The following is a 27,789-nucleotide window of genomic DNA, read 5'->3' as shown; positions in this document are numbered from 1 at the left end:
TCAGTATCGTCCTTGGTTTGTCCTGTTTGATCTTTAATAGTATTTGGAGAGAAGAGGCAGAGAAGGAAAGGCATAAACTGATAGATTTTTCCAGCTGAAGGACAGAGCATCCACTTTCCAAGCTTGTTTGTGGGGAGTCCTTGTGCAGAATTTGTCCAGTTGGTAGTTCTGGGGGGAGGCAAACAGGTCTATATCTGGGTTCCCCCATTTGTTTATCAACATGTTGAAAATCTTTTGTTCCAGTTTCCACTCGTGTGGGTCCATGAGATTTCTGCTGAGTTCTTCCGCCAGTGTATTTAGTTTTCCTGGCAGGAATTGAGCCTGTAGATGCACTTGGTAGCTCAAGGCTGTGTTCAAACACAGCCATGGCTAGTCTGCAGAGGGGGTAAGAATGGGTACCCCCTGCTTGTTTATGTACCACATAACACTGGTGTTGCCCGTCCTTACCATTAATTGTCCAGGAAGAATGTGGTCCTTGAAGGCTGTCAGAGCATTCTGTACAGCTAACATTTCTTTTTGATTGATATGCAGGTGCATTTGACTTGGGTTCCATTTGCCCTGAATGCACTTCCCTGCCAGGTGGGCCCCCCATGCATAGTCTGATGCGTCTGTTAGGGTTTGTGCAGCAGGGGGCAGAGTGAATGGTAATCCCTTGTTTTGGTGGCAGGCCTTTGCCCACCAAAGGAACTCTAACTGTAGGCAAGGTATGATAGGAATCATTGCTTCTACATCCTGAGAATGTTGACACCATAGGCTTTTTAGATACCATTGTAGTTTCCTCATATGCAGTCTTGCATATGGAATTAGTATAATGCAGTAGGCCATGAACTCCAAGGCTTGCGGTATTTGCCTTGCGGATAGCAGGGTTTTTGTGGCCATTAGTTTGAAGTAAGTTGTCAAATGAATTTGTTTCTCTGGCGTGAGGAAAGCCATCTGGGAAGTTGTGTTCAAGCTTGCTCCCAGGAATATAATTTGTTGACAGGGTACCAGATGTGATTTCTTTTCATTTATGGTGTACCCCAGGCAAGTTAGCACCTTTTGTACAAATGCCAGATGATTCAAAAGTATGTCCTGGCTTTCTGCCTGAATGAGACAATCGTCCAGGTATGGGTATATTTGAATATTTCTTTGCCTGCAAAATGCAATGACTGGAGTTAGGCACTTTGTGAATACCCTGGGAGCAGTAGATAAGCCAAAGGGCAGTGCAGAGAACTGATAGTGCATGTAGCCTGCTTTGAAGCATAGGTATCTTCTGCAAGATTCCCTGATTGGGATGTGCAGGTATGCTTCTTTTAAATCCAGTGCTGCCAGCCAGGCATCTTTGCCTAGCATAGGAAGTAACTGGTGAAGAGTTAGCATCTTGAATTTTGGAATCACCAAAAAGGTGTTTAATATAGAAAGGTCCAGGATAGGACACCAAGAGTTGTCTTTTCTGGGTACCAGGAAAAGTCTTGAGTAGAAACCTTGTCCCTTTTCCTCTTCTGGTACAGACTGAATAGTCTTTATGCTTAAGATAGAGAGTGCTTGCTTTTGAGCCTCTACCCACTGATTTGGGGGTAGATCTGGCCAACCGTTTGGGGTTGGTAATGTGTGGAAGTGAAATATGTATCCTTGGGAAACTATATTTAAAACCAATTTGTCCTGGGTAATGAGTTCCCAGTGTTTTGCCTGCAGAGCAATCTTTCCCCCTAAAGGAGCAGTCGGTTGAGAAGTGCTTGGAAGTTTTAAGGTTAAATCATTGAGACAGTTTACCATAGGGTGGAGTCTTACTACTCCCTGATTTGGAAGTGGGAGCCCCCCACTGTTTAGCCCTGTGCGTACCCTGGGACTGAAGCCTGGGTGTCCTGCTGGTTCTGGGTTTGGACTGAGAAGGCCTGGAAGAGGCAGGAAAAGACCCATTCTTGGAGAGCCAATGCCTACTAAATCCTGGAGGTTGTACTTGTAGGAAATCTTTAACAGTTTGCATAGATTTAGCTTTTTCCTCCATCTTTTTAAGAACTTCTTCTGCTTTGTTGCCCAACAGGTGGTCCTGATTTAAGGGAGCATCCAGCAATTTAGCTTTAACATGATCTGGCAAAGATTGCTCCTTAAGCCAAGCATGCCTTCTAAGTACAGACCCAGTGGCAGCAGACCTGCAAGATGCATCAAAACCACACTGCAAAGTACGCTTTCCAACCTCTTCAGCAGAATGCATTAAATCCTGTAAATCCTTATTTTCAACACAGTCAGGAATCAACATCATTTTCTGTTTAAGCAATCCAGTGATATGCTGCTGATACTTTAACATATGAAACTGGCAGTTTAAGACCCTAATGGCAAAAGTTGCAGAAGTGTATACTTTCTTACCCCATCTATCCAGCGCCCATGTTGTCTCTATCACAGGGGGTAGGATTTTTGGCAGTAGTAGCCTTGATGCCCTTGGGTCCCTGTGAAATGGTCTCAGGATCCACAGTAAGATTTTTAAAAAGGAACTCGTGAGAGTCAGGAACCCTGTAATATCTATCAGGTTTTCTGGGAGCAAGAGGTAAAGAGTCAGGGACCAGGCTAGATTCAGAAAAGGCATCATCAATAATGTCTAGTACAGGAGCGATAGCTAAAGGCCTGTGCTGGGGCAGGAGTAAGAAATCCCTAAGCCTCTTTTTAGAATCAGAGTAATCCTAGCTTTCCCAGCGAAAGTGCTCTCTAAGAGTATGCAGGGTTTCACCAAAAGAAAAATCCTCTTGGGGGGGGGGGGTGAGGGACTAGGCAGCCTGTCTCTGCCTTTATCTTTGCGTTTTTTCGTCGGCAGTCGGATGGCTTACCAAAAGACATATCTGGATAATTGAACCGAGTACCAAAATATTTAGAAGCGTAAATATACCAACAACGAATAGTTTGTTGTTTAATAAGGCACAAAACTGACAGCGAGGTACGTCGTGGTCAGGGCCTAGGCAAGGAATACAGTACGAATGAAAATCTTTGTGCGGTATTTGCTTTCCACAAGAAATACAATTATTGACTTTTACTGACATCGGTTTAGAGCAAGAAAAAAAGTTTCCCCAATGGGGTACTTAGCTTTAGTTGATGACTTTGGTTCTGAAACTCGAAAACGAAAATTTCAGGAGTCGGACAACCAGCACTTGCGAACTGCTTCTGCTTCGGGCACCGCACAACAAGAAAGACTGGTGTAATGGCGTCAGCTGCATGCTTTATTCCTCTGACTACCTGACGTCATGGAAGACGAGACAGCAACCAAAGCAGGACCCAAGACTTTGATAATCAGGCCAACTGAGGGCTACTGCAAGCAGATAACCCAAATGTGATGACTGCAACAGTGAAACATAAACATCCAACCCAACCACACATAGATACTTACCTAACCTCCTGACATCAGCATACTTCGCAATTATGAAATTCGCGCTTCTGGTCTTCCGGTCTTCTCGTCTTTCGGGTATCTGGTCTCGGGATTCCGTTCTTCGGTAATGTAAGCATTCGAGATTTAGTAGTGATCCAATATATATATATATATATATATATATATATATATATATATATATATATATACACATATATACACACACATATATATATATATATATATATATATATATATATATATAAACATAATATACATATATGCATATACGTACGTGTGTGTGTGTATACACACACACACACACACAGTGGATATAAAACGTTTACACACCACTGTTAAAATGCCAGGTTTTTGTGATATAAACAAATGAGACCACAATAAATCATTTCAAAACTTTTCCCACCTTTAAAGTCACCTATAACCTATACAATTCAATTGAAAAGCATACAATATAAGCTGGTTGCATAAGTAAGCACACCCTTAAACTAATACTTTGTTGAAGCACCTTTTGATTTAATTAAAGCATTCAGTCTTCTTGGGTAGGAGTCTATCAGCATGGCACATCTTGACTTGGCAATATTTGCCCACTCTTCCTTGCAAAAGCACTCCAAATCTATCAGATTGCAAGGACATCTCTTGTGCACAGCCCTCTTCAAGTCACCCCACAGATTTTCTATTGAATTTAGGTCTGGGCTCTGGCTGGGCCATTCCAAAACTTTAATGTTATTCTGGTGAAGCCATTCTTTTGTTGATCTGAATGTATGCTTGGGGTCATTGTCGTGTTGAAATTTGGAATTCCTCTTCATCTTCAGCTTTCTAGCAGACACCTGAAGGTTTTGGGCCAAATGTGACTGTTATTTGGAACTGTTCATAATTCCCTCCATCTTGACTAAAGCCCCTGTTCCAGCTGAAGAAAAGCAACCCCAAAGCATGATACTGCCACCACCATGCTTCACCATGGATATGGTGTTCTTTTGGTGATGCAGTGTTGTTTTTGCGCCAAACGTACATTTTGGAATTGTGGCCAAAAAAGTTCAACCTTGGTCTCATCAGACCATAACACATTTTCAAACATGCTTTTGGGAGACTATGTATTGTTTTGCAGATTTTAGCCGGGCCTGGATGTTTTTCTGTGTAAGAAAAGGCTTCCATCTTGCAACCCCATCCCATAGCCCAGACATATGGAGAATAGTGGAGATTGTTGTCACATGCAGTACACAACCAGTACTTGCCAGAAATTCCTGCAGCTCCTTCAGTGTTGCTGTAAGTCTCTCGGCAGCCTCCCTTTCCAGTTTTCGTCTCGTCTTTCCATCCATTTTGGAGGGACATCAAGTTCTTTGCAACTTCACTGTTGTCCCATATTTTCTCCATTTTTTGGTAAATGTCTCCACTGTGTTCCATGGTATATCCAATGCTGTGGAAATTTTTTTGTACCCTTCTCCTGACCGATACCTTTCAACAATGAGATCCCGTTGATGCTTTGTAAGCACTCTGTGAATCATGGCCTTTGCTGTAGCAGGCAACTGAGTAAATGTCAATAAAATCTTACTAGGACAGCTGAACTTTATTTGGGGTTAATCAGAGTCTCTTTAACTGATGGCAGGTGTGTACCCAAGAAGACTGAATGGTGTAATTAAATCAAAAGTTGCTTCAACAAAGTATTAGTTTAAGGGAGTGCACACTTATGCAACCAGCTTATTGTAGTTTTTTATTTTTCCTCCTAACAAATTTGTTTGTTTTTCAATTGAACTGTACAGGTTACAGATCACATTAAAGGTGGGAAAAGTTTTGAAATGATTTATTGTGGTCTCATTTTTTATAACACAAAAACCTGAGATTTTAACAGGGGTGTGGACACTTTATATCCACTGTATGTATGTGTGCTTGTCTATACATGTATATAGGTCTAGGACACATGCTCGACTAGCATATGTCCAAATCACAAAACATCGAACATACATACACGAAAGCGCTTAACATCGAAAAGCGCTTCCGTGTATTAAGCGCTTTTCGATGTTAAGCGCTTTCGTGTATGTGTTCGATGTTTTGTGATTCGGACATATGCTAGTCAAGCATGTGTCCAGATCCCATATATATATATATATATATATATATATATATATATATATATATATATATATATATATATATATATATATGTGTGTGTGTGTGTGACACACACAAAGTAACACACTCGCATATATACAGACATGTAATTATATATGTTCATACATATCCATGTGTATAGAAAGCTGCAACTAAATCAAGGTGAATAAGGCAGCTGCCCTGGGTGCAACCTGTTTAAAGGGAGTGGCTTGCACGATTGGAAAGGAGGTGCCAAATGGTCCTTGCAAGGAGTACTTGTAATCACTTGAGTACCCTGACTGCAACTGTGATTACTTAAATGCAAGCACAGTAATCAAATGTGTACATTTTTACAACTACAAACACAGATATACATCTGTACAGTATACGTATAAATTATGTAAATGCGTACGTAGATTAAATATTTTGATTTCAATTACAATATGAGTTGCATAATTATGGGCAATGATATGCATAAAGAGAAATTAAGATGGATGCTTTCTACAATGACAGGGGTTTAGATACATGAGAGTAATTTCTAACACTAGGGACAGTAGCTGGAACTAAAATGAGACCAGCAGCTTTAACAGAAGTAATTTCGTTACAGGCCTCTGAGACCACTGTTTTAGTGAATTACTCATTCTTCACAAGATCTGTGACTGGGAGGGTAATGGAACCAGCCTTTTATAATGGGCACATGTGAAGAGTGAATCTACCTTTTACATTGGTTACTGTACACCGATTACCTAAGAAAAATAACTAGGTATCCCCCACCCCCAAGGTCGAGTGAGTATTATTCTTTCACTTTACAGAAGCTCGTATTAAAATAAATTTCCAAAGCAGTAAAATCATTTATTTCTCTTCATTACCCTACCATAATATTAAAACGCAAAAACTTTAATGTGTGGAACTATGAGAATGGAAATAATCACATTCATCAAAAGAAAGGTTATTATTAATTTTGCAAGTGGTAAATTTATCTGCATCTTTCCTGTTTCTTTCCTTGCCAATCCAGTCATCGAGGGGTTGCTGCAAGTCTTTCATTCCTCATTAGCATTTTGAGTATTCAGCTGCTGGAGGACGGAGCTCAAAAATGGGAATCCTATCTGTAACTAGGGTGAAGCTTTAAGTAGTACCAAAAGGAAATGTTGTCACCGTCATCACATTCTGCTTCACCTTCTGAACCTGGGAAATGATATGGAGCATCCTAATTTCAAACTTCTTTCACTGATAACAAAACTACTTCACAATTAATATATGGAAAAGCACAGGTGTTTCCAAAACTGACTTTTACTGCAGCTGCTTCAGATGACCTGCAGAGCTCTACACAGTACTGTCTGCCCAAGAAAAGAAAAATTCATACTTAAAATTCAAACTCACGAATGAAACATTGAAGCCAGCATTAGTTTTTCATTGGAACTGAGGCGTGGACGCCCAAAGCGAATGGACACAGGGTAGTTGGCTGGGTTGTTGAGGTATTCTAGGATCTCCTTGCCATCAGCTGTATATCTTCCATTGACATCAAAGCCATTAATGGAGAGAACTGCATGGCCAACTAAAGAAAATAAACAGCACAATGTCAGACTTCAAGAAAGAAAGAAAATAAAAGCAAACAACTGCAGTCTTAGATGCCTTCACTTAACCATATAAGCTTTTAAAATACACTGAAGAGTAGTATCAGACCTGATGACCTGAGAAGTAAATTTTAACTTCACTCCTTATTTAACTGAAGCATCTTCTGCCCTATATTGTATACAAAGGACTACTTGCTATACAGTGCTGGCCAAATTAATAGAAATATCAACAAATAATGGAAATTTCTTAGTTTTGTAGTTATTTTCAGTGTGGCTTTTTCAGAAATTCACAAAATCATTTCAGTTTGTTAATTCTTTAAGAATAAGCTGTTTAGTATGTAATTACATGTTTCCTACTTAAAGAGGAACGACAACTTAATGAAGCAGCTCCATAGTGTTAAAAATGGGTAAATTGGCTGAGTTAACGACATGAAAGTGTACAAAAGTTGAGATTCTGCTCAAAGAAGGTGTTCCTAGATCAGAAATCACCAAGAAAGTCAGAGTTAGTCAGCTGTCTCTCAGCCGAATTTGGAAGGAACTTAATACCGGTTGTCGCCCAGACATTCTGGCAGATGTGATCGCAGAAGGTCCACAACTCCTCAGGATGATTTGTATCTGATCAGAGAATGCCTTAAGAATTACAAGACATCCAGTACAGAGCTGCAGGGAGTGCTGGAACAACAGGGTGTTACAGTGAGTTCCAAAACTGTTTGCCGGAGGCTTCTCGATGCTAGGCTTCGAGCTTGCAGACCTCTGAAGAAAGAGAAATTGTCCAACCAAATGAAGACAAAAAGACTGCGCTGGGCGAAAGTGTTTCAAAACTGGTCAGAATCAGATACAGAATGGGTTGTTTTCAGTGACAAGAGCATAATACAGTGTTTGGATCGTCAAGTACAATATGTCAGATGACAATCTGGAGAGCAGATGAGGGATGACTGTATTGCTCAGCGTGTCAAGCACCCCACTCAAGTGATGGCGTGGAGCATTATGAACATCTTCGGAACAGGTCAGCTCTACATTGTTCAGGGAAACATGAAGCAGGAACAGTACAGAAGTGTACTACAGCAACGTCTGCCCCCTCAACTGTGTGACTGGGCAAAGAAGAAGGGATTTACCGGGACAGAGGACTTCATCTTCATGCACGCTGGTGTCCCATGTCACAAAAGTTGACAAGTGACGAGCTTCCTTGAGGTCCATGGTATTTAAAGGAAAACAATGGGATATCAAATCAAATATCTCTACCTGATGTCTCCCTAAAATCCTGTTATGTGATACAGCCTCAAAAAAACATAACCGCAGCTTTAAAAAAAAAATTCACTATTCTCTTTTACTGCTTAGGCTTCATACTTTTCCATACTGTTTGACTTTCAGTTTTAAAACCAAGATGAAAACTGTCTAGTCGTCTCTTAAATAATGATGTCACATCTGCCATAGCTCTTGCTGAAGATCCTGGGAGGTTTCCTCCCCCAAAGTGACGTAAACACTGCCTTATTTGCATGCTGTACAGAATCCCTGTGATCCTCCCACATTGTGATGTCAACACTGCCTTTCCCAGCCCACTGTTAACCTAATAAATGGACTAGGTGCTGTGTGGAACTCCTTTTCTGTGTTAGCAAATCTGGTCGACTCTATTCATGTGAAGCACTTCTTCTTCACCAGCGTTTTGCTACTTCACAAGTAAGGTAAGTCTTATTACTTCTTAATAGTGTATCCTAAATGTAATTTGTCCCTGTTTCTATGCCTCCCTAGCCCTGATATTGTGTCCTCCCAAGTTTTTAATTGCACATTAGTGGAGTTAATCTTTTTCTGTTTGTAAGGGTGCCACGTGCTTCCCTTTCGCAGCTGCATTTTTAGCTTAGCCTACTTATTTTCATTTTGATCCAGGGTTTATATTTCCCCAGTTATGTTTAATGCTTGATGAGTTATGGCGGATACTATTTGCTAACAGAAGGGAATAAGAGAAAGTGGAATGTGTGTGTGGTGGGTGGGGGGGGCTGCTTACAAGCTAAAGCAGAGTGCTCTCCAGGGGAAAATGAATATTGGCTCAAACAGGTAGACACATACTCAAAGTTAAACGAATTCACCAACAAGTTAGCGAAAACCACCAGGAGTCAGGAAACTATGCTGAAACAGCGTAGATTTATTGATAAAAACAACAAAGGTTAAGCGCTTTCCACAGTATAAAACTGTCTTCATCAGAACAAACCATACTAAAACTCATCCTCTTATATACAAACCTCCCACAAAGAAAACCCGCCCTTTACATCAATTAATCAATTATGTCATTACATTCAAGCTCTTAGAAGCACAAACTTGAACTACAACTAACCTTCAGTAAAACATAAAACCTTACGTATTACAAAATTCATAAATCAAAATAATACTAAATAAATACTTGTATCTAATATTATTTACAGCATCTGCGAAAGAATGAACATTCATATGTAACACAATAAATATAATATAATAAAATATTATATAAATGTAATATTTTGTCCTGACTATCTGATATTCCTACACTAAAAATATTATACATAAATAATGTGAAAATTGCGGACATGTGGTGTACTAAGATTGAATATAAATATATATATATCTCCTTGATGCAAATACTGTGTATAATATTTAAAATATTTAAATTTTTAAATTTTTAAACCTTGACAAGGGGTTTAGTAGGGATCACCTCATTGAGGCCCGGGGGAGTGGCCGCATCCAACTTAATCTGCCACCTAATATTACACTAAAGAACTGTTTGAGAAGTAAGGTCTGGTTTTCTAATGGTAACTGTCTGACTAAACATATAGTTTATTTGGGTGTTTGCCAAACTTGTATAAGTTATTATGTGGGTAAGACAGACCGTTGTTTAAAGAACAGAATTTATGATCACACATATTGTATGAGGAAGTGTGATGTCAACAACGCTTTGTCGAGGCACCTTATCAACAACCCACAATGTAAGGTGTTCAAATTTGCCATTTTGGATGTGATCACCCCTAACCCACGAGGGGGTAATGTTAATGCAGTAGTGGGAGAAAGGGAGATCAGGTGGCAGATTAAGTTGGATGCGGCCACTCCCCCGGGCCTCAATGAGGTGATCCCTACTAAACCCCTTGTCAAGGTTTAAAAATTTAAAAATTTAAATATTTTAAATATTATACACAGTATTTGCATCAAGGAGATATATATATATATTTATATTCAATCTTAGTACACCACATGTCCGCAATTTTCACATTATTTATGTATAATATTTTTAGTGTAGGAATATCAGATAGTCAGGACAAAATATTACATTTATATAATATTTTATTATATTATATTTATTGTGTTACATATGAATGTTATTCATTCTTTCGCAGATGCTGTAAATAATATTAGATACAAGTATTTATTTAGTATTATTTTGATTTATGAATTTTGTAATACGTAAGGTTTTATGTTTTACTGAAGGTTAGTTGTAGTTCAAGTTTGTGCTTCTAAGAGCTTGAATGTAATGACATAATTGATTAATTGATGTAAAGGGCGGGTTTTCTTTGTGGGAGGTTTGTATATAAGAGGATGAGTTTTAGTATGGTTTGTTCTGATGAAGACAGTTTTATACTGTGGAAAGCGCTTAACCTTTGTTGTTTTTATCAATAAATCTACGCTGTTTCAGCATAGTTTCCTGACTCCTGGTGGTTTTCGCTAACTTGTTGGTGAATTCGTTTATTTTGTTGACTACTGGGATCCTGTTGTTTAGTTTTACATACTCAAAGTTAACTGTAGCTGTTTGCAGACAGTTCAGACACAGACTGCGCTTTTCCGTTTGTGCCTTTGTCCCACTTCTATGTATGGCTTTGTCCTAATTTCTTGTGCTGAGGTTCATAGGTATTTCAGGATCAATTTATCCTTGCTTTTGAACCAGATTTCTCTGCTTGGTTAGTACACTGCTATAAAATGTAAAAATCTAAATCATTGTAGAAGTAAAGCAGTGCGTGTGTCTGCGTGTATGTATGCACTACCATAATTTTTTTTAAATATTGACTCAAAAAAGCATGTGGGTGCTGTCATGCAAGTCTAAAATATTTCAAGTTTATAGTGTATCATATGTTGGCTATTTAAACAGGAAGGGAAAATAAGTGGCAGACTGCTTTGCAAAGCAGGGATTATTGCCAGTGCTATGTAGCTTGGTTTTAAATTTGACAAGGAGTAGTGCAACAAAAAAAGTCTCCCACTATAAGGAGGAAAAGGCTGACAAGCAAACAGTACATTACTCTGGTCACCTGCTGTGACGAGCTGTCAATCACATGCAGATAATGGGTCAAATTACCCTTGGCTCTTTGACAGCTAGGGAAGGTAGGTGTGAAGTGGGAGGGGAGATTCCTTGAAGAACTAGATTCCAGCCTTCACAAAAGAAAGCAATTTAGCATTTGAAAGGAGAAAAAGCTAGAAAATGCACTTTTGTGTTCTGTTCTGTAGCATTTGCACTGCTTGTGTTTTAAGTGGTCATTGAAAAAGGATAACATTTTAACCAAAAGTAGGGGATTTTACGACTGCAGTGAATGCCTGTTAAGTCAATGAAGTGACAGCAGCTTAAGGCAAAACGTGGCAGATCTGATGCATTTTTTTGGAGACTAAGTATCCCAGAATGCATTATTTGAGGCAGAGTAAACAGTCTGAATTTTTTCAATATGCCAGATCCCATGTGGTCAGAGTCAGAAATTGCATCTAAAAATATCTAAAAAGCTCAAAATAGTCTCAGAGTGCTATTAAAATGTAGGAAACATCAAACCATGATGAAATTAATATGTTTTTTGAGTTTGAGGGTGCGGTTGTCCTTTAAGTGTTACCATGGCCGGGTAACAGCCCTGATATGAATCTAATACAGAATTTGTGGCTATTCTGAAGTCAGAGATGAAGAAAAAGACCATAACAAACGAGCAGCAACCTAGTGAAAAACTTCAGCTTGGGCACGTAATTCTTCTATGACTGAACATTGCCAAGAACTTGTTTGTTCTATGCCTCAGCGAGTTAAATCTATGATAATGGCCAAAGGGTAATTCACAAAATATTAGAACATTGTGTTAGAATGTCCTCCCCGCGGTTGGATGGGCGTTCGAAAGACATGCGTAAATGGGCATGCCTTAGTTGAAGGCTGGAACCTCGGCGTTCATGAAAGTCTACTGCCAATCATTAGTGGACCGGAGTTCTGCTGTGGCAACCCCTAACCGGGAAAAGCCGAAAGACAAACAACAATTAGAACATTGTGCTAGAACATCTTCTTATATAACATGAATTATACTGTTTGTTATTTGATATACTTTTATTGAGTTACATGGCAAAACACCAATTAAAAAAACACTGATTTCTATTAATTTGGCCAACACTGTACACTGTTCAGTGTTTAGCAAATGTGCCTATGTTTGGTGAAACAGCAGTCAGCATGAAACCATATACAAAAGATTCTCTGCATATAATACTCCTACCAACTCAGCAAGGAAGGCTAAGCATTTCATTATGCTGTTAAAAGAAAAACAAGCACTTCTGCTACAACAGTATGACTGTTCCAACAAGCAGCACTACAGTCATCTTTTTGGATATTCTTGCATGGAGATGTTGCAGTCTAGGGATACAGCTAATGTGAATAGTCATGTCCTCCGACCTGGAGCTTTACACTGTGACTGAATGAGCACAGTTGAGTCAAAGAAAATGTCTACCTTGCTACTTTGGAGAAAAGAGTTGGGAATGTAAATTGTCTTTTTACTATTTAGACTCATTGTCATCTCTGGCAGGAGTAGGTCTGTTAGCACTTCAACATTTATGTGTGTGTGTGTGTGTGTGTGTGTGTGTGTGTGTGTGTGTGTGTGTGTATATAATGGGGCATGTATGGCACTGTATGAAGTTTGTATCCTTGGTTGGTGAAGCATTTAAAGTCAGACATTCGGAGAGACACTTAACGTGACTCGTTTGCAAGTCTCTGAATCACTTACCACCTCTGCACTACTAGAGTTCCCCAGCAAAGCACTACAGATATATTTTCTAAGAATACCCTTGATACTGAAAAGGCTTCCACGATCTCATTTACTCATTTACTCATTCACTGACTATGTAGAATGAAGAAGAGCCCATGAAACCTTCAACACCTTGGTAACTCAACCACTTTTACTGACTTCCTGATAACAGTGCTAGGTATGAATGCAAATGTAACCTTGTAGCAGGAAAAAGATATACAAAGGAACAAATGCTATGAGCAGTTCCAGTCCAACTAGGTGTCATTTGGGAATAACCATGGGACCTTTCTAATTCACTTTCGTTAACGTGTTTGAAGTCTTCTCCCTGAAGTGATGCCATCAATGAAAGTTATCTGTTCCACTGACAAAATCATCAACACCTAGCCAATAAAGTCTCAAATTCATCAGTGATTCGAGTGTGACATTATCAATATAAACTTTAAAAAAACTGCTGCCATGTTACTCCGACTCAAAAAATAAGTCTATGTAAACAGCTTTGGGTAAGTGACTCCTTCATGTGTGTCAACATAAAATTAGCAATGCAGTTTAAATTCTCAAAATGTGACAAGACCAGGATGACTGCACTCTGAAAACTGGATAGATTAGAGCTCTCCCAGTGCGAAAAATAAATGTGGTGTAAAAAAAGCCAGTGCAAACTAACAATCTGGGTACCCTTCAGTCACTGGTTATTCACTACACTGCCTACTAGAAGACAGCAAAGCAGAAATCTGGAGAAAGTATGAGAAAAAAACAACTATAAAAGAAGAAAACTCTTGTGGAAAACAGCCTTGTAGTTGTCCAGCAAAAAGCAGTTCAGGTTTCAGCTTTGGTACAAGAGATGGTTTCCAGTACTTTAGAGGGAAAATAAATCAAACATATTCAGAGGTGTTTAATAAATGAGACACTGGAGGGATATATAAAGTCAAATGACAAAAGGCTGGAAAGCATAACATTCAGATGAGCTGATAAAATAGCAGAAATCAAGATGGTGAAATAAAGGACAGACTGGCCCAATATTAGGCTTCTAAAAAATAGCTGTTTCAAAAAAATAGTAAAGCTACAAGACTAAGCTCGCAGAAAACATCTGAGATTTTCTGCTATACCAGAGAAACTGGAAGGAATGGATTGAATTAATTTTAATTAAAGTGAAATAAACAACTGAACTGGTATTCTCAGCAGGATTTAACAATGAAAATGGTACAGACCAAGAGAATTGTAAAAGAAATGGTGCAGTCATACCAGCAGAAAGAGATTATCCTTACAAAACTGTTATAAAAGGGGAAAATATTAAAAGTGGGAACACCAGAATATTTGTGGAAAATGATTACTCACAGTCTGCCAGGCAAAAGAGGAGCAAGTGTATCCCTGCAATCAGGGGATTTCAAGAGGCAGGTGTGAAATTCAAGTTGCTATATTCAGCTATCTTTAGAATATTTTTTTCCTGGAGGAACAAAATGCATCTTTGATGTAGAACACTCTGAGGATGAAATAAAAAAAGTCTACTCAGCAAAGAGTGAACCTGCAAGGAGGAGAGGACTCTGCTCGTCATTCTTCGGACAATAATAAAACCCACAGAGGGAACTTACCCGTGAAACCTTTTTTCTTTGTTCCAAAGGAAAATGACTGAATGACAGAAAAGTGCAAGAGTTGACTAGAAAAATCAGGCATACCATGGAAATGATCCAGACTGCCGTTGTGTGGTTAAGATGAAAAGAAGACCAGCAATAATGCAAAATTCAGAAATCAATGGAAGAATTATAAAGTATTATTTCCATAAGAAGCAGTTCAGACATGAGAACTTTACTTCTGCAAGAAGTGATTAAAAAAAAGACTGGATATTTGTAGATGGTGTTAAATTGGTGGGAGGACTTTAAAGCATAATCTTCATTGTCTTTCTGAACATTAATGACAATGTGAAGAGACTGAAGATGCAACTATAAAAGTAAAAAAAAAAAACTTTCCATTTATAGAAATCTGTGAGTAATAAATTTCTTGAAGTAAACTGCATGCTACTTTCTAAAGTAGTTCTGCAAAGTATGCAGAGGTATTTTAAATGTGAGGATGGGGGATCTTAACAGTGACTGCTGTTTATACTAAAAATATTAAAGAAAGCACTTCTTGACTGCAATGTAAAGAGGGTTTATACTGCATCTATATCATAACATAGACAGCTTAGGTTGTCAAATCCTACAACATCGACACTTAAGCATCGAAAGCTAATAACAGCAAACGGCCACATCATCAAATTTTTTCCTCGGGAAAGAATTTGAGTGGCCATCCATAAACAAAAACACCCAAACATAGTGGGGGGCTTTGCCCCCACCCCCCCAACTAAATATACCAACTCAGAGATCACTCTACATTGAGGAAAGGATAAATCCCCGATAACAGCCATGAAAATTCTTTCCCAAGGAAAGAATTAGATGATGTGGCTGTTCACTATTGTAAGCATTCAACACTTAGGTGTCGATGATTAAGCATTTGACAACCTAAGCTGTCGACAATTCAACAGCAACCCTTTATACTGTAGGGACATAATGGCTGTACATATCAGCTTTAAAATGTCCTGCTCTTGGGCTGCTGAGAGGATGTGAAAGTGTATCAATCATATTTGGCGTTTTAAAATATGATAATTCCATGTTTTTACACAGATAGAAGTACAGACTAATGTTCTTACTGTACACAACAGACAATGTAATTTTCCCTAAGCAAACAGGCTGGAGAACGTAAATTTATTTATTAGCATTTCTTTACCAGGAATGTTTGGGCCATGAAAGGCCCTTTTTTCAGTAGAGGCATGTGGGGAAAAGCTCAACAATAAACAAATTTTGGAAGATGTCATACAATACAATACAATACAATACAAGACAAAGCAAAAAAGCAAGCGTCAACTATCGCATAGGAGAAAGATCCTGGAAATCATTATATTCCACAGTTGCATATCAGTTTTACTCCAGTAATGATGACAAGCCATTGTTATTCTTAAAGTAAAGCATGACAATGATAGTTTTCTGACACAGGAAAAGAGCCGCTTCTTCCATTTGTAAAGATGTTAGCCATTTTTCATTTGTTTGTTTTTCTTTGTTTCAAATGCTGCAGTAGAAGACAGCAAATCTATAGGTTCAGGCAATTAAACAGAAAATAAGTACATATGCTCTGAGGCATTTTTAGAAGAAACATCTTAATTAGTGCTTATATGGGAAATGGCAAGCAGTTCAGTGAAAATAAATGAAGTGAGAATGAGGAAAGTAACACTTTTTTGCATGTAGCAGTTAGCAAATAAGATTAAGACTGAGCTGCAAACGAAGGGTTTCCTGTAGACCAGGCTACAGTGTTTTTAATCTTTCCACCTTCATTGGAATACCGAGTGACCTTGAGCAATTCACATAGACAGTGTGGTTTGAGAAAACTGGAAATTTGGGCTAGGCTCCTTAATGGTCTCCTGTGCTTTACTCCTAGTAACTACCTACGAACAGTTGCATTCCCAGCAACCGCAGAACTATAACAATGCAAAAATTAGTTTATTTACTTAAAAAGTACCCAATGTTTTTTTTCTTATACCTAAAGGTCAGTGAATTGAGAGCATGCAATTTGTTTTTTCAAATCTGGGAGGGAAACACGAGATATGGCAGATGTTGTATGTGTAAGAGAGAAGCTGCACCTCCAGCATGACTAAACATAACTTTAAGATAAGTAAAACTTGCAAGTCTAACTGTCTGCTTGGGGCAACTGTCCCTATTTGAAGGAGTAAATCCATTTTTGGAAAGGGTATATTGTTCTGTGTATGGCGAGATAAAAGGGGCAGTGGTTGAAAATTATTTTTTGGGGGTTTCTATATTGAACCAAAGAGTCTGTGAAAATGTGACATGGGTTCAAACAGAGAAGAGAAGCAGCAACTGCATACAAAATCAGCATGCCAAGCATTAGGTGCACATAAGCTGCAAGTTGGAAACAGATATTCCAAACAACTCTAATGCAAAATATGTGAAAACATTAGCTTTTTACCAGAATAACTACCTTATCAACTTTATCACGGAATGCAAATGGCACTACAAGTGTACACAAAAAAGAAAGTGTACCAAATTATATTAAGTGTAGGGTGCAAACAGCAATGTTACATAAGACACATATAGACAGATATTAGCATGTAAATTTGGCAAAGAAAGGATTTCAGAATGGATAGTCAGCAGACTAAGATGTTCAAAGGAAAATGGGGGGGGTAATAACACTGACTGCAACAGGGCTCTAATGACAGCAGAGGAAAATAAAGATAATAATGGAAGAATGTATAGATTAGTGGTAATAAAGAGGCAATTTGACAGGGAAGACGGATTACAATGGATTTATATTCCAACTGAAAGTATTACAGAGCTTTAGATAATTTTGGAAGAAATAGCTGTCTTTCAGCAGAGACTATTATGTATGAGTGGGGGCTGGAACCTGATTTGCATTAGTAAGGATGTATTATGGAGACCTAGAAGGGAAATATAAAAAGAAGACAGATTACTGAAGAAATATGTGAGAATATTTGAAATGGAATATGTAAATTTACTAACAGGAACTCTGACAGATTTTACATATTTTCTTAAGTACAGATCTATGTTTAGCAAATGGAATGGTAGTTCATCATACATAGACCATCAAAAGTTCTTTCCCTCGAAAGGCCAAATGATCATTCAGAAGTTCAACAATGAATATAGTTGGCCAAAATCAAAGGAACGGAACTAGTACGTACTTACCAGTAATGTAGGGATAAGGAAACCTGCCCTTTCCCTACTGTAGTGCGATGTTGGAGTTGGTATATATAATTAACGTGGGGTGTGGGGGGTGCAGCCCCCCCCTCCACAACAGCAAGATTCGGTGAAAAGGAGGATTCCGTTCCCTTGATGTTGGCCAACTATGATCATTTGATGAACTTATTTACAAACATTTGGCCTTTTGAGAGAAGGAATTTCAATGGTTTATGTATGATGAACGATCCATTCAATCACTAAATATAGACCTCCTCAAGTACAATAGTTGGGATAGACTGGACAGAACTTATTTCACAGGAACATGGACATCTAATTAAAAGCTTTGAAACACATCCTATGATTATGTAAAATCATGCGTTAAATGAAGACCAAGATAAAGGTGCAGGGTAATGAAGTAAAATGAGACACAGGCTTGGCCCTATTTGTATGTTAAAAAGAGAGGACTTTAAGAAAAGGGTAGTGGAAATTATTTGAGATTTATTGGGGGAATATAGAAATTTCAGCATAAGGGAGAGCTACGGAGTGAGATAAAATAAAAATGGAGTTTAAATATGGTAGACAGAAAGAAAGAAATATTTATAATAACTAATATAATTTAGACAGGTTACCAAAAGGTAATGTATTGCACAAGAAGGAGAATCTCACAGAACAAGAGGAGGTGGAGCAACTGCTGAGTGATGATGGCAAAATAAAATATTTGGACAAATATGCATTAGTTTAGAAAAATTGCCATTAGGCATTTTTATAACAACTCTAGAGCACAAAAAGTCTTAATAGAAAGACTTGAGCAATAAAAAGTAGAAAGGGATGTTATCAGACTTAGGGAGTCTATGACAGGGAAAAATAATCAAAGATCCTGTAAAAGGTATTAGACACATGTTGAAAATCTGTATAACAGAAATGGGGAAACCAAAATAACAAACAAAATATACAATTATGGAGGACTAGGTTAAAAGGAAGATAATGCTCAATAATTAATAGCGAATATAGAAAAGGATGAGATAAAATGATTGTATAATCAATCAAAAGGGACAAGAATGGATGATATTCATTTGGAAGTTAGTGATAAAGATCTGGAAGGTTTTGTTTAATATTTTAAAAATGGGGGAAGAGTGATGACCAGTGACCTGGAAAAAAATGCTGCGGTGACTTTATTACTCAAAGTAGGTAAACACCCATCGGATCCAGCTTCATATAAATCAATTTCAATTAAAAAAAAATATTAAATTATCACTTAAGACATAGAAAAACATATACCAACATAAAACAAACTACATCAATATCAAGTTCTATCTACATATGCTATACATCACATACCCTTTTTTCCCTGCAACTATCATCCGTCCAACATCACATAAATTGCTGAATTACTGCCCTCCCCCAAACCTCACTACTACTACTCCTGCGCACTACTCTTTATCCACCATTCCATAATTACCATCTATCTCCATACAATTTGATCCCTCACTTCTCCAAAGATACTCCCTCTGGTTTCCCTCTCTCTTTCACAATATTCAATACTTCAAATACAGCTGGATTAGACTCCGACTTCCATTCTGTAGCAACTGCCCCTTGGCAGCAAACAAAATCACACCCAATAAGGTTTCACCATGTCCAGGCAACTCAGATCTTGTGTCTCAACTCAAAACCATCACTTCTCCAACCTATTTTGGTTGAGAAATTTGCTCATCCAACATATCTTGACAGACCGTTCTGCAGCGAACCCGCAAAATCTGTAAACCCATTACATTCCCAAAACACATGCTGCATGCTATCTCACTCTTCCGCTTAACACTCCCCACACCTGCCATACACCGGAGGAAAAACTTTCCAAAGCCCACTTGGAGTAGAAATATCCACTCAAATACCTCAAAGAAAAGATCCCAAACCCTTTGGACTCCATTCCATATCCAGGAGCCATACACGTCCTCCCACCTTCTCCCATAAACTAGCGTTCCAGTTTCTCCTCCCAATCCTTTCTAACCTCCTCTGATTTACTCTTAAAGATATCATGCAATATCCTATATGCCCCACTAACAATCCCCTCCCAACAGCAACTTTCACTCCAGATTTAACCAAAACTCCACCAGAGCAAGTCCACCACCCAAGATCTATCCCTTTCTTCCCTGCTCACACTCTGAAATCAATCCCCAACAGCAAGGAAGGCAGTTTCCAGCTTGCAATCCAAACGTCCTCTAAGGCTCATCCCACTCCAGTACCTTCCTCTCTCCAGCCACCCACTCCCAACACCTCAGTTCCCTTGCCACCCTCTCCAGTAAACTCCACCCCCTTTCTTGCCAATCATCTGCATCCCTTCCTGCAGTTATCTCTATTGGCAAAATCTCCCCTCTCCATTTGCATGCTGGCCCAGTTCCTACATCATCTTACTCCACTCCTTGACTACAGTAACCTGCAAGATTGTTATCACCCTCCTCAAAGATCTGCATCCAAATTCCCACTCTCTACCCACTTCACCCCCCCCCCACCGGATCATCACCACCTCTTCAACTATAACCCTCTGCTTGTGTCAAACACAAGCCTCAACCATGCAGCTCCAAAACATCCCTCCAAATTGGGCAATCCCAAATCACCCTGTTCTACTAGAAGAAACAGTTGTTGCCCTCTTCCCCCTCTCAGACAAACTTCAAGTCTTTATCAATTATTGCCCACAACTTCTCATCTGATTGACAAAAACATGCCCAACCAGTACATAAAACTAATAGGACCAAAATCATTTTCATTGCTTATATTTCACTATCCACACCATCAACACCAGCCTCCATTTTTTCAGTTTACGTAGTGTACTTTGTCTAGTTTCTTCCTCATATCCCTAGTTACCACAACAGAAGCTTCTTCAATCCATACTCCCAAGTTCTTCATTCCCATCACCTCCCCATAAATCCCAGGTGTGCGTACACAATCTATGGCCATAGCCCCTGCACTATCCTCAGCAATTCCACACCCCCAAAAAACTGTCTCAAAATGTTCTACAACACTGAGAAATCCCCTTCTGGATTTCTCAGGTACAAAACAATACTATCTGCAAATAAAGCCAACCCTTCTTGACCAGCAAGCCAATTATATCCTTGACTTTCCAAGTCCTTTACTTTCCCTGCTAATAGCTCCAAATACAAAGCAAGCAACAAAGGGGAAAGAAGACACTGCTGCCTGGTTATTTCTCTAAAACACAACTTATCAGAGAAGAACCCTCCCACTCCAATTCCTACTTCCGATACTTCATAGGTCCTCCCAATAATCCTCTGATTATATCCTGGAATTTAAATGCCCCCATTGCCCTACTTATACAATCCCAAATTATTCCATCAAATGCTTTCTCTACATCAAGACCCACTAACAACAGAAGTATTTTCTTACATTCTGCTTCCCTTTGGATCGTTTCATTAATGTTGTCAAATGTTTGCCTCCCCTTCACAAAAATACATTGAACCACATCCATTAATCATGGTAACAACTTTGCTATTCTTTTAGCTAGTACAGAAAAATACTTTATAACCATGGTTCAAAACTGAAATGGGACCATATGAATCTGGGTCTGATGGGTCCTTACAGTCTATTTAGGTATCACAGCCACCTCAGCTTTCTTCCAAAATGCTGGTGCTTCCACTCCTTTTAAAATATTGTGAAATAAAATCTTCCAGCTCTTTATCACTTTCCTCACTCCTAACTTCCAAACTTTCACAGGAATACCATATGTTCTTGGAGACTTTCCTGATGATTGATTTTACATCACCATTCTTATCTCATCTCCTCCTACTGCGACTGTTAGATGTTGAGCCTCCTCTACTTCCAACCTTGGCATAATTAAGTCTTCCATAAATAATTCCATTTGAGCTTTATTTCCAGATGTTTCTGCTTTATAGAAATTTTCATAACATTTCCAAAATATCTCTATATCTCTATAGGATTTCTGGTTATTTTTTTTTCTTTTTACAGGATCCCAAAGTTTGGCAACCACTCTTTCTACTTTCTTTTACCCAAGTCATTGTGCTAAAAAAGTTTTTGTGCTCTGGAGTAATCAAAAAACAGTTGCTCAACAACATTTAAAAACTCATGCATATTATCCAGATACTCCCTCAGTTTCTCTTTAGTACTCTGCATTTGAGCCTCTTCATGTTTTTTTGTGAGATTCCCCTTATTCTGCAATACTTTAACCTTTGCCAGCCCCTCAAAGTAAATCATTTTACTACTTAACCATTTCTCTCACTCTTATTTCTAACCTATTTTTAAACTTCATTCTCATTTTATCCCACTCACTGGCCATCACTTCTGAAGACATTTCTATCTTCCCTAACAACTCTCGAATAATTTCTACTATCCACTCCTAATATTTCCCTCTTTTTAACAGGTACGTGGGAAAGTGCCAGCGTGTCATTTTTACTTCATTACCTTGCAGTTTTAACTTGTTTTTTTTATTGGTGCATGATCTGTAATAGTTACTGGATGTGTGTCAAAGCTTTCAACCAAATGCATACATTCCTGTGAAATTTAGTTGCTAGCTACTTTAGCTCAGTTATTGTACCTTGGAGAATAATATGCAAATTCTGTCAGAGTTCCTACTACTTAACTCACATCATCCATTAAAAAAAAATACTTTTATGTCTTCAGAAAAACAGCCCCCCTTTATCATATTTTCCTTTCTAGGTCCTCCAGATACATCCTCAATATTGCAAATCAAGTTTCAATTCCCACCTACAAGTAATATTCCCTGCTGAAAGCTATTTCTCCCAAAATTTTCTCAAGTTCCATAACAGTAGTTTTGGTGGAATACAACTATATTCCATTATAATCCTCTTCCCTTGCCAACAGCCCCTTTCTACCACAAATCTATAAATTACTGTCTTTTATATTTATTTATTTGCAGCTTGTTTGCCAGGATAGTCCACTGGGCATGCAAGGAGCCCGTTTTCAGTAGAGTCCTGGGGAGAAAAGCTCCAGAAAAATACAAATCCATAGTACACATTGCACAAACATTTCAGAATGCAGGTTACATTGTAGGGAAATACAAAGTAAATATGATAAGAAAAGTTAACAATGATAGAATACATCAGTATAATACAATAAACAGCAATAAAACACAAATTTGTTTCATCGAGAGTACTGCTTAATTAATGACACTTTGCACATGAATTAATATAGTATATAAGGTATTTTTATTCTTTATTTTTTCCTCATGTCCTATATTTATCTATTTTTATATGCGTATATATTATATATGTATTTTTGAAAAATATACGCTAGGAATGATGGGTGTTTGGTGATTTTAAAGTATTGTTATTTCATTATTTACTTGTATTTATTTTATTTGATTCCACCATTCTGTGGAATGCACAGTTATTTGGAGGAACAGGATTTTTAGGTATGTCTCATTCTTTTTGTGCTTTCTACTCGTAGAGCTCACAGAGCTATCAGGAAGCTGGTATACTTTATTGTACTGCACTGATTATTTAATTGTTTAATTGTTAAATTGATTGGTTAATTGATCATTTTTGAGTATGAGCCTTTGTATAAAAGTGGTTTTATAAATTTATATGTTAAGATCTGAAGAAGCGTACTGGTTGGTACGCGAAAGCGCTCATCCGTTCTTTTTATTTAATAAATCAGTTGGACTTTTATACAGCAGTATTTTTTCGTGGTGGTTTCACTCGTGTATGTTTATTTAAAAACATTAGTTATACGTAGATTTGAACCCAGTATCAACTGGATCCAAAAAGAAATACATGAATGCACCAACACATGCTGCCACAGAGTCAGTTAAGCAGCAGGTGTGTTTCAAGGCTCACGTTTGGGCACTGCTTAATTATATGCAGACAAGGAAAGAACCGAAAATGTGCATCTCGCATGCGCATACACTTTGCCAATCATTGCGCAAACCTGCTGCTCACTTCGCTATGGAAAAGTAAATACTACTATATATTACTGCTGTTTACTGTCCATTTCCTGTTTGTGACATGAAATTATATGTGTAAACATAAACTGAAGGCCCTATCTAACAATATGTCACAAATTTACAATACAGCCTTGATGCTGCCTCCCCCCAAGCACTGCAACCTTGGTGTCTCAGTACCTTTTCCACACCTATATCACCTACACTACACTATATACATATATATAGATATATATATATAAATGCCATGCACACCACTCAACTAGCCTGTATTGCTCATAACGTCACATACAGGTATATAGCAGTGTCCCTCCTAACACCTCCAGCAGATGTTACAGTGCCATACTCTCACCGTTTGGATGTATCATAATAGTTGTTCAAGTATGTTTGTGCAGAATCGTCTCTTATCACTCTAAATCACATATGTTATGTCAGGGGCATGGGATAACTGGTGGTATTATTCTGATATTGTCCATGATTGTGGTTAGTTCTTTTCATGTATTCCATGAGCCTGTACATGTGCTCCACTTGCTGGGGACATCTGCTGAGATTATACTCATATTCAGGCAAATCAGTTTTCACAGCTTCACAATATGCACCCCACCCCAACTGTATGTCTGATCCCTGATAGATGTCCTCTGCATTAGTCATGTAAGGATGCTTATCTCACACAGACAACCTCCCCATTGTTATGTCACCTTGTGTGAGTCAGATAAACACATTTTCACTGCACAGTCCCTACTGTACCATATAGATATGCGATTGGTGTTGCTGCTACAACCATCTTCCATTGACACGCCCTCATCTGTTGTACATTAGGTTGTTTCACCTGTCCTCTTTTCTTGTGTTCAGTCCTACAATTCATTTGTGTGTCCCTACTTAATAGACACACTTCCCCCAGAGTTTTTTTTTTTTTTACATGGCAGTCCATGTACCACTACAGATCATTTACACAGCTTCAGTACAGAATGCCAGGAATGAGATATCACAATAGTCTGCACTACTGATATACCGTCCTAACTGTGTTTGGACCACATACTTCAAATTCATACCTCCCAACTGTCCAGACATTCATAGGATGTCCAGATGTGTTCCTTATCATATTTGTGGTTTTCTACCATATCACTGGGATGATCTCAGGACTGATGAGACTCATTATTACACACATTTGTTACTGAGTTTCATACTTCTAATTCTTCAGAACATGGACTTCTACCACATTTCCATAAGGCATCTATGTCAAGTATGTCCCTATTTACTGGTAATTGTACCTGCATTATTGCATACATATTTTTATTGAGGTTCATACTTCTAATCCTTTAGATCATGGACCTCTACCACATTTCCATAAGGCATCTATGTCAAGTATGTCCCTATTTCTTGGTCATTATCCCAGCATTATGTTAAGGTTTGTGCAGATGTGCTGAACTAAAGGGATTGAGAGCTATATGTGAAGCCGTGGTGATCACTGTGGAATTCCAGGAAAAACCGTGGACCTTAAGTGCTCTGCTTTAAGCAGGATTGCTATCAATGTTAGCTTACATGGTTTCCTGGCCAGCAACACTGTTGCCGGCCATGAAACCTCTCAGACATGGTGCGTGGCATGAATATACAGTGTGAGGTGGCGCACGCTGCTGCTCGCCATGCACCACAGTGCACACATGTAAACTCCATGTAGACTTCACGCCTAGCATATATGGAATTTATTGAAACCTGAGGTCTGTCTTTTCAAGGAAAGGCATGGGCCCAGGACAGTATGACAATACTGTCTTTATATGCTCTGTAGACTTAAGAGAAAGTATACATGATCAGATATCATGAAAAGTCTTCTGGGAGTTTATTACACAAATGTGTAATGGCCCCATGGCCATTTCTGCTCAATAGTCAGTCCTTGTAACTGAGAAGTGAGAGTCGTGTCAGCATTCTTAGCATTGTCAAACACTTTCAAGTTAGTTGCTGGACTCCACAAATTGTCTCTCTCATTCCACATCCTGTTTGCAGTTTTTTTGGACAGGATACCAAAAATACAGCCAAGTAGAGACAGTATCCAGTTTGGAGATTTAATGGCTGTATCTTTGCTATTTGCAGATGTCAATGTCTTTTTAGTGTCGACTGAGTAGGATTCCCTAGCGTGAACTGGAGAGGTTTACAGAGTGTAAAGTGTCTGGGAGGAAAACATCTCTTCCAAATGTGATATCATGATCTGCACCTGGGGGAATGGGCACTGCCCTTTGCTGAGAAGGGTAAAGCAGCTATCTCAGGTGATGAAGTGTAAGTATCCACGGAGCTTGTTCAAGAGGAACATTATATAGTATCATTACATTGATCAAGAAATGTGTGCAGTATTGACAGTACCACAGGTCTTGTAATGTACTCTAATGCTGAAGCAATAAATAAGTCAAAGTACAAAGCTCACAATTTACCACTCAGTCTATGTCTTCATCCTTAACAATGGTCCTACAGTTTGGATAGTAATAGAAAAGTGAAATCAGAAACAAACACATATAAGATTCCTTCCCCAGGCAGACTGACTCATGCCTCCATGAGTGAGGAATTCAACTCAGCAATCCTAAATGACCTCAGAGTATTGTCACCACTTCTTTTCAGCTGAGGTGGCTTAGGCATCTTGTAAGAATGCTCCCAAATACCTCCCACAGGAAGGGTACCAGACACCACCCACAGGAAGTGCACCAGACACCACTGAATGAGAAGAGACCACAGAAAAAACCCAGAGCATACTGAAAAGACCACATCCCTCAACTTGCCTGGGAATTCCAAAAGATAAGTTGGAGACTGTCACTGCAGAGAAGGCAAGCCTGTTCAACCCTGTTCAGCTTGCTACCACTGCAATCTTTTCAAAGGGAAGATGAACAGATTAACTTCCCAAGTCCCCCTCTCTCAGCAAAATCATCTTCACTGAAGTCTCTGTATCTATCTGAACACTGTTACTTAATACGGAAAAACAAGGCTACTCCTTTCTTTATTAAATAATTTAAACACCTTGAAACTTATTTGGCTACTGCTATACCTAGTCTGCCAAAGTCTATCTGTACAGTGACAGGTTTATGTTTGCCCCCCCCCCTTGTTCTTACAGAATTACACTAAATCCCTTCCCACACTCGGTGGTAACAGAACTACTACTTGCATCTCAAATGTCCAAATGGGTTTTTAATGTGGTTAGTACCTGTGCTGTTTACTTAGGCGGAGATGCTTTGATTGTGCCCTCTTTTTGTGTGTCTTTATTTTTTTTATTGACCATGTATAATAAAAACATACAAACTTTACTTCCCCATGCAGCAATCCAAATAGAGAAAATGAAAAGTAAGACAACCTAACTGCACAATACACAAAACTCTAAGAGAAATCTCACCATTCCAAAAGCTAAAAACTGTAGAAAGATTTTTTTTTCTCTCCTGTTGCCTGCAATCAGTCTTACTACTTCACTCCTCCACACACAGCCATAGGGTTTTTCCCTTTGCATGGCTCTAACCTCACCAGTGGTAGCTGATATAGGCAACCATGTCACAGTGAGGGCAGTAATGCTCTGCAACACACACCTTCTGATAGCTAATCACAGACTTGGGCTCAACATGCTTATGCTGTTGGCCTTATGGCCATTGTAAACAATCTCTGTGGTACTATTTTTTTTAAATGTGCTACCATGTACAGAAAAATAAACCATCAACTTTATTAGTTTTTTGGATCCACTTGTGTGCCCTCCAAATGATCATCAGCTGTTGTAGGTTCACTGCCACTACTTTTATCTCAGTGTCCCTAACCCCCTTCCCCCCTCCAGCTGCAAACTCTAAATCGTCAGGTTGGGAATGGGAACTAGATCACTGTGGAGCAGCTGTGACATAAACTGACCTGTTAGAGGATTCCTTTTTTTTTTTTGATATGTCACTGGGCATTGCTACTAACCATCATGTGCATCACTGTAAACAGTGTCCCTCCCCCCCCTTATATGTCAAATTTTAACAGCAATCTGCCACACATTTATGGCATAGCCACTACCACCAGCAGCACGTCAGAGCAAAGGCGGAAATCCAAGCCTCCCTTTTGTAGTGGGGAAGCTGATTAAAAAAAAACACTTACTCCCACCCACCACGACCATCCAGCTCCTATA

The 27,789-nt window shown here is 38.7% G+C and overlaps 1 protein-coding gene across 1 annotated transcript in view; it reads right to left on the bottom strand.

Moving 5' to 3' along the window:
• TRAPPC4 (trafficking protein particle complex subunit 4) overlaps positions 1 to 27,789 on the bottom strand; it is a 112,573-nt gene that overhangs the window by 83,676 nt on the left and 1,108 nt on the right. The window contains exon 2 of the mRNA XM_044080941.1: positions 6,821 to 6,995. Within this exon, the coding sequence (XP_043936876.1) occupies positions 6,821 to 6,995 (175 nt within the window). The remainder of the gene's footprint in view (positions 1 to 6,820; positions 6,996 to 27,789) is intronic.

Source organism: Protopterus annectens, chromosome 8.part0 (assembly GCF_019279795.1).
Source record: "Protopterus annectens isolate FY-2018-M chromosome 8.part0, PAN1.0, whole genome shotgun sequence".
In the NCBI taxonomy this organism is placed as follows: Eukaryota; Metazoa; Chordata; order Ceratodontiformes; family Protopteridae; genus Protopterus; species Protopterus annectens.
The sequence above is the reverse complement of the archived record's forward strand: the minus strand, read 5'-3'. Positions and strand labels throughout refer to the sequence as shown.